Here is a 16,070-nt window from a genome sequence, read left to right as displayed (position 1 = left end):
GACCTTGGACAAGTCACTTCACTTCTCTTGGCCTCAGTTACTTCGCCTGCAAAATGAGGACTCATTACCTGTCCTCCTTCCCACTTAAACTACGAGCCCCGTGTGGGGCCTGATTATCTGGTATCTGCCCCATGGCTTAGCACGGGAGCCTAACAGATAACTCAGGGACTACTATCCAAGCTTTTATTATTTCAGATGGAACAGCTTTGTTTCAAAGTTGAAAACGATTTCCTCTCCCAGCACAAAACGAGCGGAATAAAATACGGTCGCTCGTCTCCGTTACATCGTGCTCTCCGAAGCGCTTAGTACACAGTCAGCGCTCAGTAAATGCGACCGATCGGTCGACCGAACCCTACTTTAACCGAGACTGTGTTCTCGAGGAACGAAGCGCAAATAGCAATTGTGGAAATGGACGTTAGGAGACACAAAGGTTCTTCGGTCACAGTGACGACTCCTCGACCAGCTTTCACGCGGGTTTCTTCTTATTACGACTTCAACTGGCTTCTAACTTCCACCGATGTGGAGAGCGAGTGGCAGTGTGGCTTAGCGGGCGGAGCACGGGCCTGGGAGTCAGGGGGCCCTGGGTCCTACTCCCGGCTCCACCGGATGTCTGCTGCGTGACCTTGGGTAAGTCATTTCACTTCCCTGTACCTCGGTTCCCTCATCTGTAAAATGGGGATTAAGACTGTGAGCCCCACGCGGGACAGGGACTGGGTCCGACCCGATTAACATCAATCTACCCCAGCGCTTAGAACAGTGCTTGACTCATAGGCTTAATAAGCACCGTAGTTATTATTATTATTCTCCGATTTACTGGCCATCCCTGAACCCCGAGGCTACCCGTCACAGACGACAGATATCTGGACGCACGGAACCATCGTCCAATTTATTATCAGACATAACATGAGGTGAGAAGCGGCCCGTACGTCCCCCACCATGTTTTGCGTGACTCTGGCATGCCGAAACGGGCGGAACCATCTCCGTCCAACCGCCGAGCTCTTAGCTGATACCTAAATACACATCAGATGTACACGGAGCAGTCCAGGTACCGGCAGATACGCTCCTCACTTCCACCGGTCCGCCGACACCGTTCAACGGGACGGCGGGGGCCTTTATCTGGCTGACCCGGTTCCCAGAGGGGCCGAGGTGCGCAAGAGATCATGGCAACGGAGCTCGGAAAATGAGACGGCCCTTCGGGCCAACAGCGGCAACTTTCTGGGGGAAGCGGTATGCTCAAAAAGCGGGCCAACCCGGGAATAAGCGGACAGGCCCCTGCCCCACGGAAATCTGGAAATCCGGTGGAAGAAACGAGATGAGGGTCGTCTCGATTTAGTGGCAGGGCAGTAACCACCCCGGCGGTGAGGACCGAGGTCGTCCGTCACGCCGCACAGACAAGTCCGCCCAGGCCCCCGAGCCTCTCCGGGCGACGGCCCGCTCGGGGTTGGGGCTGGAAGTCACCGGCTGGGGAAAAGCCGACGGCAGTCCCGGCCACCGAAAGCGAGCGGGACTTCGGCGGCCCTTGAGGGGGCCGCCCCACTTGGCTGCGGCCGCTCACCTTCTTCCTTTCTCCTCTTCCTCGGGGCGGTCCCGTCCGGTCCAGTAGCCGGACGGGATTTTGGTCGCCGGGCGGAAGATCCAGAGAGGGTTCCCGTTAAGTCAGCGGCCGCACCTTCGCCGCCGTGACTCCGAAGTCCGACGAAGCACCCGAAGCGTCGATTACAGGATGGGGCGATTCCCCGCAAGCTTCTGTCCGAAGCCTGCAGGGCGAAGAAACCTCGCTTTTGGAACACATAATGGAATGATTAAAAAAACTGACAACCTGCTTTCCTTCGGCGAGCCAAAGGACTTGACCAGGGTCTTCCATTCAGTCTGTAAAAAGAATAAAATTAAATAACTTACATGGAGCAAAAGGAGGGGTTTCATAGCTCTCACCCCTCTGGTTTAAAAGTGAACCTAGTGGGTGGGGAAATTCTCCGTTTGGGTATCGTTCTCTTTATCCGGTTTCCGTTCTCCGCGGGCTCGGTCCGGCGGATCCCCGTTGAGTTTTTCAGAGCTGGAGACGTCGCTGTCCGAGCCACCCTCCGGATCGGGCGGAGAGGCGTCCGGGGCCTGGTCTGCGGGCACAGCCCCTTTCCGCTGCGGGAGGATGGTGAAAAACGCTTCCTGCCAATCGCGGGTCTCCAGGTACTCCAGGATGATCTCGAACACTGTAACCGAGACAACCCCACAGAATTCCTCAACGGAGGAGCCGGGCCCCGAGTCGGAGAAGTGTGTTTCGGCTGTTTGCACCTCTCCGGCTCTAAGGGGAAAAACGAAGAGGGAGAGGAGGACCCTTGCAAAGGTGATGCTAGGCCGTGGGGAGGTCGTTTAAATCGAGAAACGATATTTAGGAAGTGCTTACCTTGGGTAGACCGCTGTACTAAGCGCTTGGAAAACAACGGGGCAACAGAGTTGGTCGACACATTCCCTTCCCACAGGGAGTTTACAGTCTAGAGGGGGAGATGGACATTCAACTAAATCTGGGCCTTGGGTTCCTCATCTGTACAATGGGGACGGGCCTCCTAATTTCTCTCCCTATTAGACTCTAAGCCCCGAGTTCAGGGGGAGACCGTATCCGAGCCAAATATCCTGGATCTACCTCAGTGCTTAACGTACTACTTGGTACATAGTAAGTGCTCAATCGACACCATCAGCATCACTGATATCAACACGTCTTCTCCAAGAGGCCTTCCCTAAGTCCTCATTTCTTCTTCTAGTCCCTTCTGCGTCGTCCCGGCACTTGAATTTTCACCTTCAATCACCCAGCCCTCAGTCCCACAGCACTCGTGTACACAGCCATAATTTAATTTATTTATCTTAATGTCTGTTTCCCCCCTAGACTGTAAGCTCGTTGTCGGCAGGGAACGTGTCTACCAATTCTGTTGTATTGCAGTCTCCTAAGCACCTAGTACAGTGTTCCGCAAACAGTAAGCGCTTAATAAACAGAAAAGCGGCACGGCCTAGCGGAGAGAGCACGGGCCCAGGGGTCGGAAGGACCTGGATTCTGATCCCGGCTCTGCCACTTGTCTGCTGTGTGACCTCGGGCAAGTCACTTCACTTCTCTGGGTCTCAGTTACCACATCTGTAAAACGGGGGTGAAGACTGTGAGGTCTACGCGGGGCAAGGACCGTGTCCAATCTGGTTACCGTGTATTCGTCTTAGCACAAAGTACGGCGCCTGGCACGTAGCAGGGGCTCAACAAACACCATAAAAGAAAAATACCATTGAATGATGAGGGTTAGGCCAACTTCATTCAACACACCAACGGGAAGTGGGAGTGGAAGCATAACGGTCAAGCTCCTGCATTTGTCCCCTTCTCTCTTAGTTTCAGCTGTAGGTTTGCCTCCGGTTACCAAGGCAATCCAGTTTCACTTTGTTCTCCTGGAAAAGCTGAAAACAAGATGAAGCTACTCCTTTAGTGGGGTTTGTGTTTTTGTTCTCCTAGAAATCCTTCACAACCAAAGTTTGGTTCCCCCTTCCCCTCTCCCCCCCTCAAAAAAAAGTACTTTTACATGATTTTTAGGAGAAGCACGACAACAGCAGTGCCGTTCCTTTCCCACTCAAAAATCTCTCCTTAGGAAACTAACAGGGGAGAGAAAAATTGCTACAAGCGAAATGAGCTCAGCCCGATGACTGGTGGTGTTGGTTATTTTCTAAAATCATGAAGGTAAAGAAAAAGAAAGGAAAAGAGATGGCTTAAGCTTCCTCAAAGGCCTCCGCTGAAAATCTGCACCGAGAACGAATCCCGCCTCTTCACTGCACGGATATTCTTTGGCCGCTGCTGGGGCTGTTTCCCTCATGTCCGCTCACCTCATCGTCGCTTACCGTGATTGACCGCCAAAACCTTCCGGCTATTCATTCTCACAAAGTCTCCCAGGGGCAGCTGAGCGTGACTGATTCCTTGTTCTAAAGCTTGCTTGTAAGTGACTCCCTGTAACACAGTTATTAGAAAGCACGTCGAGGGAACGTCTACCGTCTCTCGTCAACTCCAAGATAACGCCATCACGACCCCTCGGCCAGGAAACGAGATTTGGTGGGGCTCGGAAGAAAACTTCACTAAATCTGGGAATTTTCGTAAACGTTTGGAGGAATCTCCGTGGGTGAACACAATGCTTTTCCAAAATCCTTCTTCTTTGTAAAGGCAAGTTTCTGAAGAAGCCGTCCTCCGAGCTGGGGAAAAGCCTTTCCTTCCATCCCCTGGACTTCCTAGTTTCCGTTGTTGGGTAGGGACTGTCTCTGTTGCCGAATTGTACTTTCCAAGCGCTTAGCACAGTGCTCTGCACGCAATAAGCGCTCAATAAATACGACCGAACGAATGAATGAGCCATGAGTTATCATCATGATAATCATGATTATTATTTCGATAAGTGTCAAGCCGGGGCGTCAGAAGGACCTGGATTCTCATCCCCGTTCCGCCACTTGTGCTGGGTGACCTTGGGCAAGTCACTCACTTCTTTATGCATCAGTTACCCCGTCTGTAAAACGGGGAATGAGACTGGGAATCCCAAGTGGGACAGGGACTGTGTCCAACCTTAGTTGTGAATCTACCCCGACGCTTACGACGACGCCTGTCACACAGTAAACACTTAAATGCAATAAAGTAAAATAAAATAAAAAAAGTGACTCTGAGCCTTTCCCCCTCGAGGCAGTTCAGAGCCAGACACCGGCCACACCTAGTGTCACGAGTGCCTGTCCAGTGGGATTTTCCCACACCCCCCCGAGCCAGTCCAGTTCCTAACACTGCGGAGGCCAATGGCCAAAAGACAGGTCGATTCTATTCGTTTCTCTCCCATTTCCAAAGAGACAGGGGGCTGAGTTGAAGACCGAGCCCCGGCAGGAAGAGAAACCCAAGTCCGGAAGCACCTTGTGATGATTGTGATCCACCAGCCCTCCGATCACGTAGGCTTTCGACTCATCGAGCTCCTTCAGCACATTAGGGGAGTCCGACGTGAGGTAGACCAGTTCTTCTTTCGCCACGAACTCAGTATAATGCTCCGGTTTGATATGGATATCCTTCAAGACACACAACGGGGGGGGGGGGGGATCGCTTTTTAAGGAGAATTTATCAGGAGTGAAGAGTCTCCACTCCCCCACAACACTTTAAGCTTCTGATCACCCTATAGGAAATGAAAGTTTTAGGACATCTTCTCTCAAGGGATAAGTCTTTGGCGGAGAGATATAGCTCACGGGAAGGGGAAGCTCACTGATTTTCGGGTTTTTTTACTCCCAACTGATTTATTATGGTCGATTACAAACGATTCCCTAGTTGCTACCTTGGAGACTGTTCCCTTGAGTGGAGAAATTCCAGGACAGGGATACACACCATTTCCCATCCAGGAGCGTGGCCTAGTAGACAGTCAACAGGTCTGAAAGTCAGAAGGACCTGGGTTCTGATCCCGGGTCCGTCACCCGTCGGCTGTGTGACCCCGGGCGGGACACTTCACTTCTCTGGGCCTCGGTGACCTCAACTGTAAAATGGGGGGATTGATGACCGTGAGCCCCACGTGGGACGTGGACCGTGTCCAACCTGATGAGTTCGTATCTACCTCAGGTCTTCAGACAGTAACTGTATTAACTGCTTAACAAGTTCCATTTAAAAAAAAAGTTCTCCCCTCGGCAAAGCAGCAGAGAGCTTTCCCACAACCGTACGTCTCCATCAAATGATACGAAAAACGCTTTGGGGGTTCATTTAATGATATCTGTTAAGTGCTTAGGGCATCTTACGTCCTCTCCATGACTCTCTCTTTCGCTCCCTAAACGGGAACTGGGCCGCTTCTCTCCGCAGCCAGAAATAACGTCAGCGACTCGCTGTCCTCGGCAGCACACAGCCGGCCTCAAACCCAAGTGTGCCGCTTTTTTCGCTTTTTAATAGTATTTGTTAAGTGCTTATTATGTGCCAGACACCCAACTAAGCACTGGGGTAGATCTAAGCTAATCAGACTGGACACAGTCCGTCCCACAAGGGGCTTCCAGTCTCGATCCGCCACTTGTCTTTGTGATCTTGGGCAAGTCATTTTGTTTCTCTTTGCCTCAGTTCCCTCATCTGGAAAATGGGGACTGTGAGCCCCTGATGGGACAGGGACTGGGTCCGACCTGATCAGCTTCTATCGACCCCAGCGCTTAGTACAGTGCCTGGCGCATAGTAAGAGCTGAACGAGTACCATAAAAACACACAAAAAAGGGACGGCCCTCACATGCCAACACAACAAGGGACGGCTCTTTTGTGTGTCCAACGGGCTGAGGCTGTGGGTCCCGCATTGGCCTTTTCAGCTCCTCAGGGGCTCAGTAGAGTGCTCTGCACATTGCAAGCGCTCAGCCAATACCATTGCTGATGACGGTGTCCCGATGGCATGCGAAGGAGCATCTACAGCCCAGACGGAGGTCACACCTCGCTTCCCTTTTGGCAACCTCCTGCTCCCCGCTCCCCCGGCCTCCTCCCCGAGCCCGGAGGCGGCAGAGGCCGGGCCCAACCTTCCATCCACCCCGGGGCCCTCTGACCTTTCCACCCTTCTCCCCGTCGCCACATCCTCCCGCGGTTTCCCATCAGAACGCCCGGTGGGCCTGAGATACACCCATCAGCCTCTCTAGTCGAGGCCCCGTCGGAGGCGTCCTCGGACGCACTCACCCCTCACCCTCTCGGTTCTCTCCACGTCCTCCCGACTCCGAGCTGGGCCAGAATCCCTCCCCCTTCCATCGAAGAAGCCCCGACTCGCCCCAGGCTCGCCACCACGAGCTGGTGAAGAAGTGACTTCTCCACCCTGCCTCCTCTGGACACGGAATCCGGTGGCCTCCCAAGGAGATCCTTTCGCGCGTCTGTGGCGGAAGGCGGGGCCTCCGAGGTGAAGAACGGGGACGACGAAGCCGACCCAGAGGTGGGACAGCCGCGCTCCGCCCCCGAGGCCTCTGGGCTCGAAGCACGTGGTCCGGGGAAAGGTTGGGGTTCCGGCCCGGCCCAAGCCGGAACGCTGCTTCTTTAACCGGACGATCGTTACCTTCCAATTCACCCATCCTTTGTCATTTTCGTCCATGTTCTTTTTCAACTGGCCTCCGTGACTGGTCAAATAGAACTGAGTGGGGAGAGACAAGAGGAGTAGCATGATTCGTTCATTCAATCGTACTTATTGAGCGCTTACCGTGTGCACGGCACTATACTGAGTGCTTAACACGAGACGACAATATGACCATCTCTGTGGTATCTGCTAAGCCCTTACGATGTGCCGAGCACGGTCCTAAGTCCTGGGGAAGATACAATACGGATGAGACAGAATCCCAAATAATAATACCTGTGGTATTCGTTAAGCACTTGCTATGTGCCAAGCGTTCATTCATTCAATCGTATTTACCGAGCCCTCCTGTGTGCAGAGCACTGAACTAAGCACTCGGGAGAGTACAAAACAACAACAAAAAGGCACATTCCCTGCCTACAACGAGCTCACAGTCTCGACCACTGTATTAAGCCCTGGGACGGATTCGGGATAATCACAGTTTAGGCAGGGGGAGGAAAAACATGTACTGAATCCCCATTTTTGCCAGTGAGGAAAGTGAGGCACAGAAAACCCGGGATTAGAAATCAGGTTTCCTGCTACCTGGACTCATGGTCTAACCATCAGACCATGACGCTGCTTCATCATCACCACTGGTGGTATTTCCGGATGCCTACCGTGTGCAAAACACTGAGCTAGTTACCTCGGGGGATACAATACACCCTAGCTAGATCCCAAGCCCCTAGATGCTAAAATGAGAAAAAAAAAATCCAAAAAATCTTGGTTCAGAACACTTCCATCCCTCTACAAATCCCCCCTGCTCCCTTCTAATATTTCCTTGTCTGTGGCCTAGCGGAAAGAAGCCGGGGCTGGGAATCAGAGGAGTTGGGTTCTAATCCTGGCTCCACCACTTGTCCGCTGGGTGACCTCGGGCATGTCACATAATGACTCTGTGCCTTCGTTTCCTCATCTCTTACATGGGGATCGAATCCTTAGACCGTGAGCCCCGACTGTGAAACGGGGATTGCGTCTGACCCGATGATCTCCTATCTACCTTCTACAAGGTTTAGAACAGGGTTTGATGCGATGCGAGGGCTTCACAGATCCTTTTAACGATTCTGAATTATTGGGCTCCCAAATTCACAGGAGCCACTAAAGAGCCTGAAATGAAAAGGTCGCCCCGGGCCTGGGGTTCTCCCCGGCCCCCTTGAGCCGCCCCGAGGAGATGGGGGAGCGGCATGGCCTAGTAGTGGCTAGAGCCCGGGGCCGGAGGTCAGAAGGACCTGGGTTCTAATCCCGGCTCCTCCGCTTGACTGCTGTGTGACCCTGGGCAAGTCACTTCACTTCTCTGAGCCTCAGTTCCCTCATCTGGAAAATGGGGATTAAGACCGAGCCCCACGTGGGACAGCGCCCGTGTCCAACCCCATTACCTTGAATCTAACCCAGAGCTTAGGACGGTGCGTGGCACAGAGTCAGCGCTTAACAGATCCCACAATTATTATTATCATTATTTCTGTTGAGGTGGGGCACCCTGGGGTTTCGGGTCTCAGAACGTACCTGCACCGGATGCAGGGCCCGGCGGTTCTCGGAGTAGCATCTCTGGATTTGCTTGTGAAGCTTCTTAACGTCCTAGGGGAAGAGAAGAGCGGCATTTGAGCGTGGAAGCCCGCATTCTCCCCGTCCCCGGGGCGACCCTCACGGTGACCCCCTTCGCCCCGGGACCCGGGAGCCCCCGTCCCACCCGAGGGTGTGGCCCTCCCCCTCCACTCACCATTGCCATTTGCCAGGAACCTCCAGTGGTTGCCCTTCCACCTCCGCATCAAACAAACTCCTCACCATCGGCTTTAAAGCGGTCCACTACATTCCCCCCTCCTACCTCACCTCACTTCTCCCCTTCTACAACCCAGCCCGCACACTTGGCTCCGCTAATCCCACTCTACTCGCTCTACCTAGATCTCCTTGACAGATCCCTCGCCCACGTCCTGCTCCGGCCTGGAACAGAAAATGACTCTCCTCACCTTCTTCCTCAGTCTTCCTAGACTAAGCCCCCCTTTCCTCTTCTCCCACTCCCCTCTGCGTCACCTTGACTCGCTCCCTTTATTCACCCCCCTTCCCAGTCCCACGGCACTTATGCACACATCTGTAATATTTTGATTTCTATTCATGTCTGTCTCTCCCCTCGGGACTGTCAGCTCGTGGAGGGCAGGGAACGCGTCTGTTATATTGTGGTACTGTCCTCTCCCAGGCGCTCAGTACGGGACTCTCCACACAGTAAACGCTCAATAAATACGACCGCCTGACTGACCGAGTCCCTAAGAGGTGAGGCATAGGGGACGGAGTGGGTGCCAAGAGGAGAAATCAGAGTGGGGAGAGGAGAGGATAGTCAGGGAAGGCTTCCCGGAGGAGATGGGCTTTTGGTAGGGAGATGGGGAGAGCGGGCGGACGTTACCGCGTCCCGTCGCTCCGCCCACCCTGGGGCGAGGCCCGACGGGGAGGGGGCTCCCCGGTCCCGCCAGGGCCGGCGGACGATACCTTTAAGGCCATGAGGTGGTCGAAGGCGCAGTCGACGATGAGGCGCAGGGGGCTGGGGACCGCGGCCCGGCGAATCCGCTTCCTGGAGTCCCCGCCGCCGCCGCCGGCGTCCGCCTCCCCGGGCTCCTGCCGCCCCAGCTTCCGCTTCTGACGCTTCTCTTTCCGTTTCTGCCTACGGCGGGGGAAGCGGGGAGGGGCACGCTGGTCGTCGCCAGGCTGCACCGGTTCTCAGCGGACGGCGAGTGGACCCCCGCCGCCACCCCTCCCTCCTCACACACACGGCACGGGCCTGACGGTCGGGAAACCTGGCTTCTACCCCCGCCGTGTGACCTCAGTAAAGTCGCTTCGCTTCTCCGAGCCTCCGGTCCCCGCAGGCGTCAAACGGAGACGGACCACCTGTTCTCCTTCCCTCTTAGGCCGCGAGCCCCACGGGAGGCAGGAATTGTGCCTGACCCGACCGTACACTGTTTCTACGCCAGCGCTTCGCAGCTGGGAAGTGGGGTGCCAAAAGAGAGCTGGATGTTTTCTACCCTCATGTCAGCTGAGTTACCGGCCCTACTTGAAAACTGGTCGTTGGCAAGGGAACGTGTCCGCGGACTCTGTTGGCCTGTACTCCCCCAAACGCTCAGTACGGTGCTCTGCGCACAGTAAAAAGTGATACCACTGACGATAAGGGGAAGGGAACGTGTCTACCAACTCTGTTATACTGCAACTCTCCCAAGCGCTTAGCACATTGCTCTGCACACAGTAAACCCTCAATAAATCTGACCGATTGCTTCTTTTTTTTTTCCTGGTATTTATTAAGCGCTTACAATGCGCCAGACACTCTTCTAAGCGCTGGGGTAGATACAAGTTAATCAGGCTGGCCCCAATCCCTGTCCCACATGGGGCTCGTACTCTTAATTCCCATTTTACGGATGAAGGACCTGAGATCCGGAGAAGTGAAGTCACTTGACCAAGGTCATACGGCGGACAAGTGGCGGAGCCGGGATTAGAACCCAGGTCGTTCTGACTCCCAGGTCTTCCACTAGGCCATGCTGTTTCTCTATTCATTTATTCTGGGGCCTCCCTACCGACACGCTACCTCTTGAGAAGCTGCCTATCTTTACGGAGAAAACTCTACGGATACTCCTACCAGACCGGCTTTATGACAGAAGGTGGGTCGTTCTGAAGAGGGGGCGTCCGCGGAGTCGCTACGGGTCGGGAACGACTCGACGGCATTCGAAGATTATTATTTTAAAGATTCCCTGGGAATTCTGCCTGAGACCTTACCCTTCCCAGTCCTCGCCTAACAGCTTACACTACAACGACAAAGAAAAAGCCGGAAATTCAAATCGGAGACCATTTCTTATCTTTCTTTCCTTCTTACCGGTAGATTTCAGAACCCTTACACAGGTCTCAGTCGGGGACAAAAGTCAGGGGTCTGTACCATCCGACCTCCCGCACTTTCGGCGTGGCCTCCTGAAAAAGGCACGGGCCTGGAAATCAGAGGACCCGGATTCTAATTCCAGCTCCGCCAATATCCACTGTGTAACCCGGGGCAAGCCACAGCCCTTCTCCGGGCCTCAGTTCTCTCGTCTGTAAAATGATTAAATCCCTCCAGGTTAGACTGTGAGCCCCATGTGGGACAGGGACTGTGACTAACTTGATTATCGTGGATCTACCTGAGTGCTTAGAACAGCGCCTGACACGTAATAAGTGTTTAACAAATATACTGCTACTAATAACAATCCTCGTACACAGAGCAAGAGAGGGCATATTCATTCACTTCATCTGCCGTTCTCCCTGATGAGAAGGACTAAAGGGAAAAGCTCGTCCCCCGGCCAGCATGTCTACGCCCGTCGAGCCCCGGCAGTTTCCATCTCGGGTACCATTTTGCAGAAGTACACTGTGGGAATTCCCTCCAGGACGCGGAGGAGAGACCAAGGCCCCCCGGGATGACATACTTGCGAAGTTCTCTTTGGTCTTCCCACTGCTTCTGCCTCATCAGCTTCTTCATTTGCCTCTTGGACATGGGTCCGAGCCCTTCCGCCTCACCCGATCCCTGGTTTTCCGCCGGATCCTGGCTCGGGTTCGGCGTTCCCTCCTCGGCCCAAGGGGCGCTGGCTGGGGGCGTTTCCGACGACATGCCTGGGGCCTCTGTGAAGGGAAGAGGCGGCGGGGGCTAGCCGGTCTTTCCGGAAGGCTACGGAAACACAAGATGTGGAGCTTGATTTAGGGGCATCGAGGCCCAGTGGAAAGAGCACGAGATTTTAACACTATTTTATAGTGGAGAAAACTGAGGCTCAGAGAAGCAACGTGACCTAGTGAAAAGAGCCACGTTAATAATAACGATGATGGCATTTGTTAAGCGCTTACTATGTGTAAAGCACTGTTTTAAGCGCCCTGACTACTGCATCGGCCTCCTCACTGACCTCCCTGCCTCCTGTCTTTTCCCATTCCAATCTATATATCATTTATTTTTCTAAAAAGAAATCATTCAGTCCACATCTCCCCCTAGTCTGGAACTCCCTCCTTCTTCATATCCAGCAGACCATCACTCTCCCTACCTTCAAAACCTTATTAAAATCACATCTCTTCCAAGAGGCCTGGGGCAGCGGCTAGAGCACGGGCCTGGGAGTCGGAAGGTCATGGGTTCTAATCCTGCCTCTGCCACCTGTCTGCTGTGTCACCTTGGGCAACTCACTTCACGTCTCTGGGCCTCAGCTACCTCATCTGGAAAAAGGGGATTGAGATTGTGAGCCCCACGTGGGACAGGGTCTGTTCACAACTAGCCCAGCGCTTAGAAGAATGTCTGGCACAGAGTGAGCACTTAAATACCGCTAGAAAAAAAAAATAGTTTGCCGGATACCATCCAGATGCCCTTGTTGACGGCAAAAACAGCCAGTGACCCAGTGTCCAGAGAGGGGCTCCACCTTTTGGCTTAGTGTTCTTAATTGGTTCCCACCCAGAGTCTACACACGGCGAGAAGCAGCGTGGCTTAGCGGAAAGAGCCCCGGCTTGGGAGTGAGAGGTGTTGGGTTCTAATCCCGCCTCCGCCACTTGTCAACTGTGTGACGTTGGGCAAGTCGCTTCGCTTCTCTGAGCCTCATCTGGAACATCTGGGAGACTGTGAGCCCCACGTGGGACAACCTGATTACCTCATATCTGTCGGCGCTTAGAACTGTGCTTGGCGCAGAGAAAGCACTAAACAAATATCATTATTATTCAATCATATTTATTAAAGCGCTTACTACGTGCAGAACACTGTACTGACCGCTTGGGAAAGGACAGTACGACAATAAACAGTGACAATCCCCTCCCCCAGTGAGCACACAGTCTAGAGGAGGGGGACTCAGACAACCCTCCCTGGGGCTTCCTGACCGCCCCCCTCCCGACTAGAGAGAGAACAGGGGGTCAAGAGAGCTGGGTCTTAATTTCAGCTTTCCTACTTGCTTACTGGTGACCTCGGGCGAGTCACTTCGCTTCTCTGGGAGCCAGTTTCCTCATCTGTAAAATGGGGATTCAATACCCGTCCTCCCTCCCGTCCTAGATTGCAAGCCCCATGCGGGACAGGGATCTTGCCGGACCTGATTCACTTGCATCTCCCAGCACGAAAGCATATGATACACGCTGAACAAATACCACAGCTGTTATTATTTTTATTATTAATAAAGCACCTGCTGACCTAGGGTGCTACGGCGCCAAACTGCCTCCATCCCGTGGTCACTTAGGCCACAGGAAGCTGCACGGCCCGGAGCATCGGCCTGGGAGTCGGAAGGATCTGGGTTCTAATCCCGGCTCCGCCGCTTGTCTGCTGTGTGACCTTGGGCGAGTCATCAAGCGCTTAGTACAATGCTCTGCACACAGTAAGCGCTCAATAAATACGACTGAATGAATCTAACTTCTCTGGGCCTCAGTTACCTCGTCTGTGAAATAGGGGTTGACAATAAGCCCCATAGGGGACAGGGACTGTGTCCAACCAGATTACCTCGTATGTATCCCAGAGTTTAGAACGGTGCTTGGCACACGGTAAGCGCTTAACAAATACCAAAATTATTTTTATATTATTATTCACGGGTCCTAAATGGAAAGTTTTTGCGCGTCCTTCTCAATGTGTCGCTCTCTTGCCTTTAAACTCCTTCCTGCCCCTCTCCCGCACCTCGCCCTCCCACCCGGCTCCAGCGGGAACAAGACCGGCAAGGGACGAGGTGAAGTCGGCGGCGCGTTCAGAACCTCGGGCTCAGAAAACGGGAGGCGTGGGCCGGGTGAGGCCCCGAGGCCGACCCGCTCCCAGCCCCAGAGGAAAAGCGACCACCACGGCCCTCCCTGGGAATGCCGGAGGTCTGAAACACGGTTCCCTCAACCTGAAGCCACCTGGGTTGGCCCTGGGCTCTTGGCCCACCTTGGGTGGTCTTAGAGAGGACCGCGATGGGCTCTTTTGGGGCAGCCGGACCCTCGGGGGATGTTCGCAGCTAATTCTAGTCCATTTTCGGCGGGGAGGTCCACCCGGATGGGAGACTATAGCAACCTCCTGAGGTGAACGAGTCCCTTTTCCTCTGGGGGCGGGGATGAACTGGACTTGGCCCGGATATCCCAGGACGGCTCGGCCCCTCTCCACCTCCCCCCTTTCACTTCCAGGGCCATCCCAGTTTGCACCGGCAGAGACCAGTGACCTCCAAACACGCCTCCCGGCAGCTGACCATTTGCCCCAACATTCTGGACGCTCTGTCGGCTGGCGGAAGACGGACATCTCGGCATAACTAACGGAGCTCTGTGGGCTGTTGAAGAAGCGATCTTACTAACTAGCATCCTGAGGATAAAAGGACGATACGGGCCGAGGCCTTCTCTCAGAAGGTTTCAATTAGCCACAATTGCCCTCTGGATTGCCACCCAAAACCCTGACAGAGATCCATTAACGGATTAAAAATAACCACGCTGTATAAATAGGTGAACTTTTCCGGCAGGAATCTCTTTTCTCACATATCCTGTTTCGGATTCCACGTGAAAAGCCACTTGCACTGGTGGCATTAATGGGTCACCACGTGCACGGATGCACACACACATTCATTCAATAGTATTTATTAATAACTATAATAATGGTGGTATTTGTTAAGCACTTACTATGTGCAAAGCGGGGGGCGGGGGATACAAGGTGATCAGGTTGTCCCACGTGGGGCTCACAGTTTTTAATCCCCATTTTCCAGATGAGGGAACTGAGGCCCAGAGAAGTGAAGTGACTTGCCCACAGTCACACAGATGGCAAGCGGCGGAGCTGGGATTAGAACCCATGGCCTCTGACTCCCAAGCCCGGGCTCTTTCCACTGAGCCACGCTAGCACTTACTATGGACAGAGCACTGTACTAAGCGCTTGGAATGGACAATTCGGCACACACACACACCTGCCCCCTGACTCGGTCTCCCCTGGGAGTGGTCCACCTTGGCTGGTCCACCTTGGCCCCACAGGAGGAAACTGAGGCAGCAGAAGGTGGAGGATGGCGACAGGGCGGCGTTCACAACGGAAGAGGGAAATGGGGACCCTGGGATAGGGTGGTTGGACCGCCAGTCAACTGTATTTATTGAGCGCTTACTGTGTGCAGAGCACTGTACTAAGCGCTTGGGAGAGGATGAGAATAAACAACACATTCCCTGGCCACCAGGAGGTTACGGCTAGAGAAGCAGCGTGGCTTAGCGGAAAGAGGCCGGGCTTAGGAGTCAGAGGCCATGGGTTCAAATCCTGACTCTGCCACTTGTCAGCTGTGTGACTGTGGGCGAGTCACTTCACTTCTCTGGGCCTCAGTGACCTCATCTGTCAAAGGGGGATGAAGGCTGTGCGCCCCAGGTGGGGCAACCCGATCACCCTGTACCTCCCCCAGTGCTTCGAACAGTGCTCTGCACATAGTAACCGCTTAACAAATACCAACATTATTATTATTATTACAGGGGAGGGGAGACAGAGATTACTAGAAGTGGGGAAATTAGCATTGACTTTAGGCCCCTTGGCCGAACGACGCACGACGTGGCCCCGCCCACTGACGTACGACGTGGCCCCGCCCCCTCGGCGGGCTGATGGACGTGCGGAGGGGCGGGGCCACGTGACGCAGCCGTCCAATGGGGCTCGGCCATTCACCCCTCCCCGTCCGGACGGCCTGGCCCGCGGCCGGCCTTCCCCCCCCGAGGCGGCCATCGGCGGCCCGCTTACCGGCCCGAGGCGCGGCTGGCGGCGGGCAGGGCGGCTCCTCTTCCTCCTCCTCTCGTCCTTCCCCAACTCCAATTCCCGGAGGGCGGGGGAGGCCGGTAGCCGCACGCAGGGGCGGCTTCCGGCGGGCGCGCGAGGGCGACGTCATCACGGCGCGACGCCTCCTTCCCCCCCCGCCTCCCGGGTGGTGACGGGTAATGGCGGCCCCATGGCCAAGGAGGGCCTTCCCCTGCCCTGTCCTGTTAGAGGCTACAGCCACGGGCCCCTTCATAATAATAATAATCATCGTATTTGTTAAGCGCTTACCATGTACCAAGCACTGTTCTAAGCGCTGGGGG

General features: G+C 54.4%; 1 protein-coding gene across 1 annotated transcript; it reads right to left on the bottom strand.

Annotated features, from left to right (window-relative positions):
* Window positions 1-867: 867 nt before the first annotated feature.
* On the bottom strand, window positions 868-15,855 carry TRMT10A (tRNA methyltransferase 10A). The gene is made up of 8 exons (XM_029077156.2): window positions 15,736-15,855; window positions 11,501-11,739; window positions 9,555-9,726; window positions 8,580-8,651; window positions 7,032-7,106; window positions 4,903-5,052; window positions 3,865-3,970; window positions 868-2,207 (listed from the first exon to the last, which is right to left on the bottom strand). Exons 2-8 carry the CDS (start codon window positions 11,680-11,682, stop codon window positions 1,954-1,956), a joined length of 1,011 nt encoding a protein of 336 aa, XP_028932989.1. The 5' UTR covers window positions 11,683-11,739; window positions 15,736-15,855; the 3' UTR covers window positions 868-1,953.
* Window positions 15,856-16,070: the final 215 nt, after the last annotated feature.

This window comes from Ornithorhynchus anatinus, chromosome 12, assembly GCF_004115215.2.
Source record: "Ornithorhynchus anatinus isolate Pmale09 chromosome 12, mOrnAna1.pri.v4, whole genome shotgun sequence".
Taxonomy (NCBI): domain Eukaryota; kingdom Metazoa; phylum Chordata; class Mammalia; order Monotremata; family Ornithorhynchidae; genus Ornithorhynchus; species Ornithorhynchus anatinus.
Note: the sequence above shows the minus strand (reverse complement) of the source record. Positions and strands in the feature narration are given on the sequence as shown.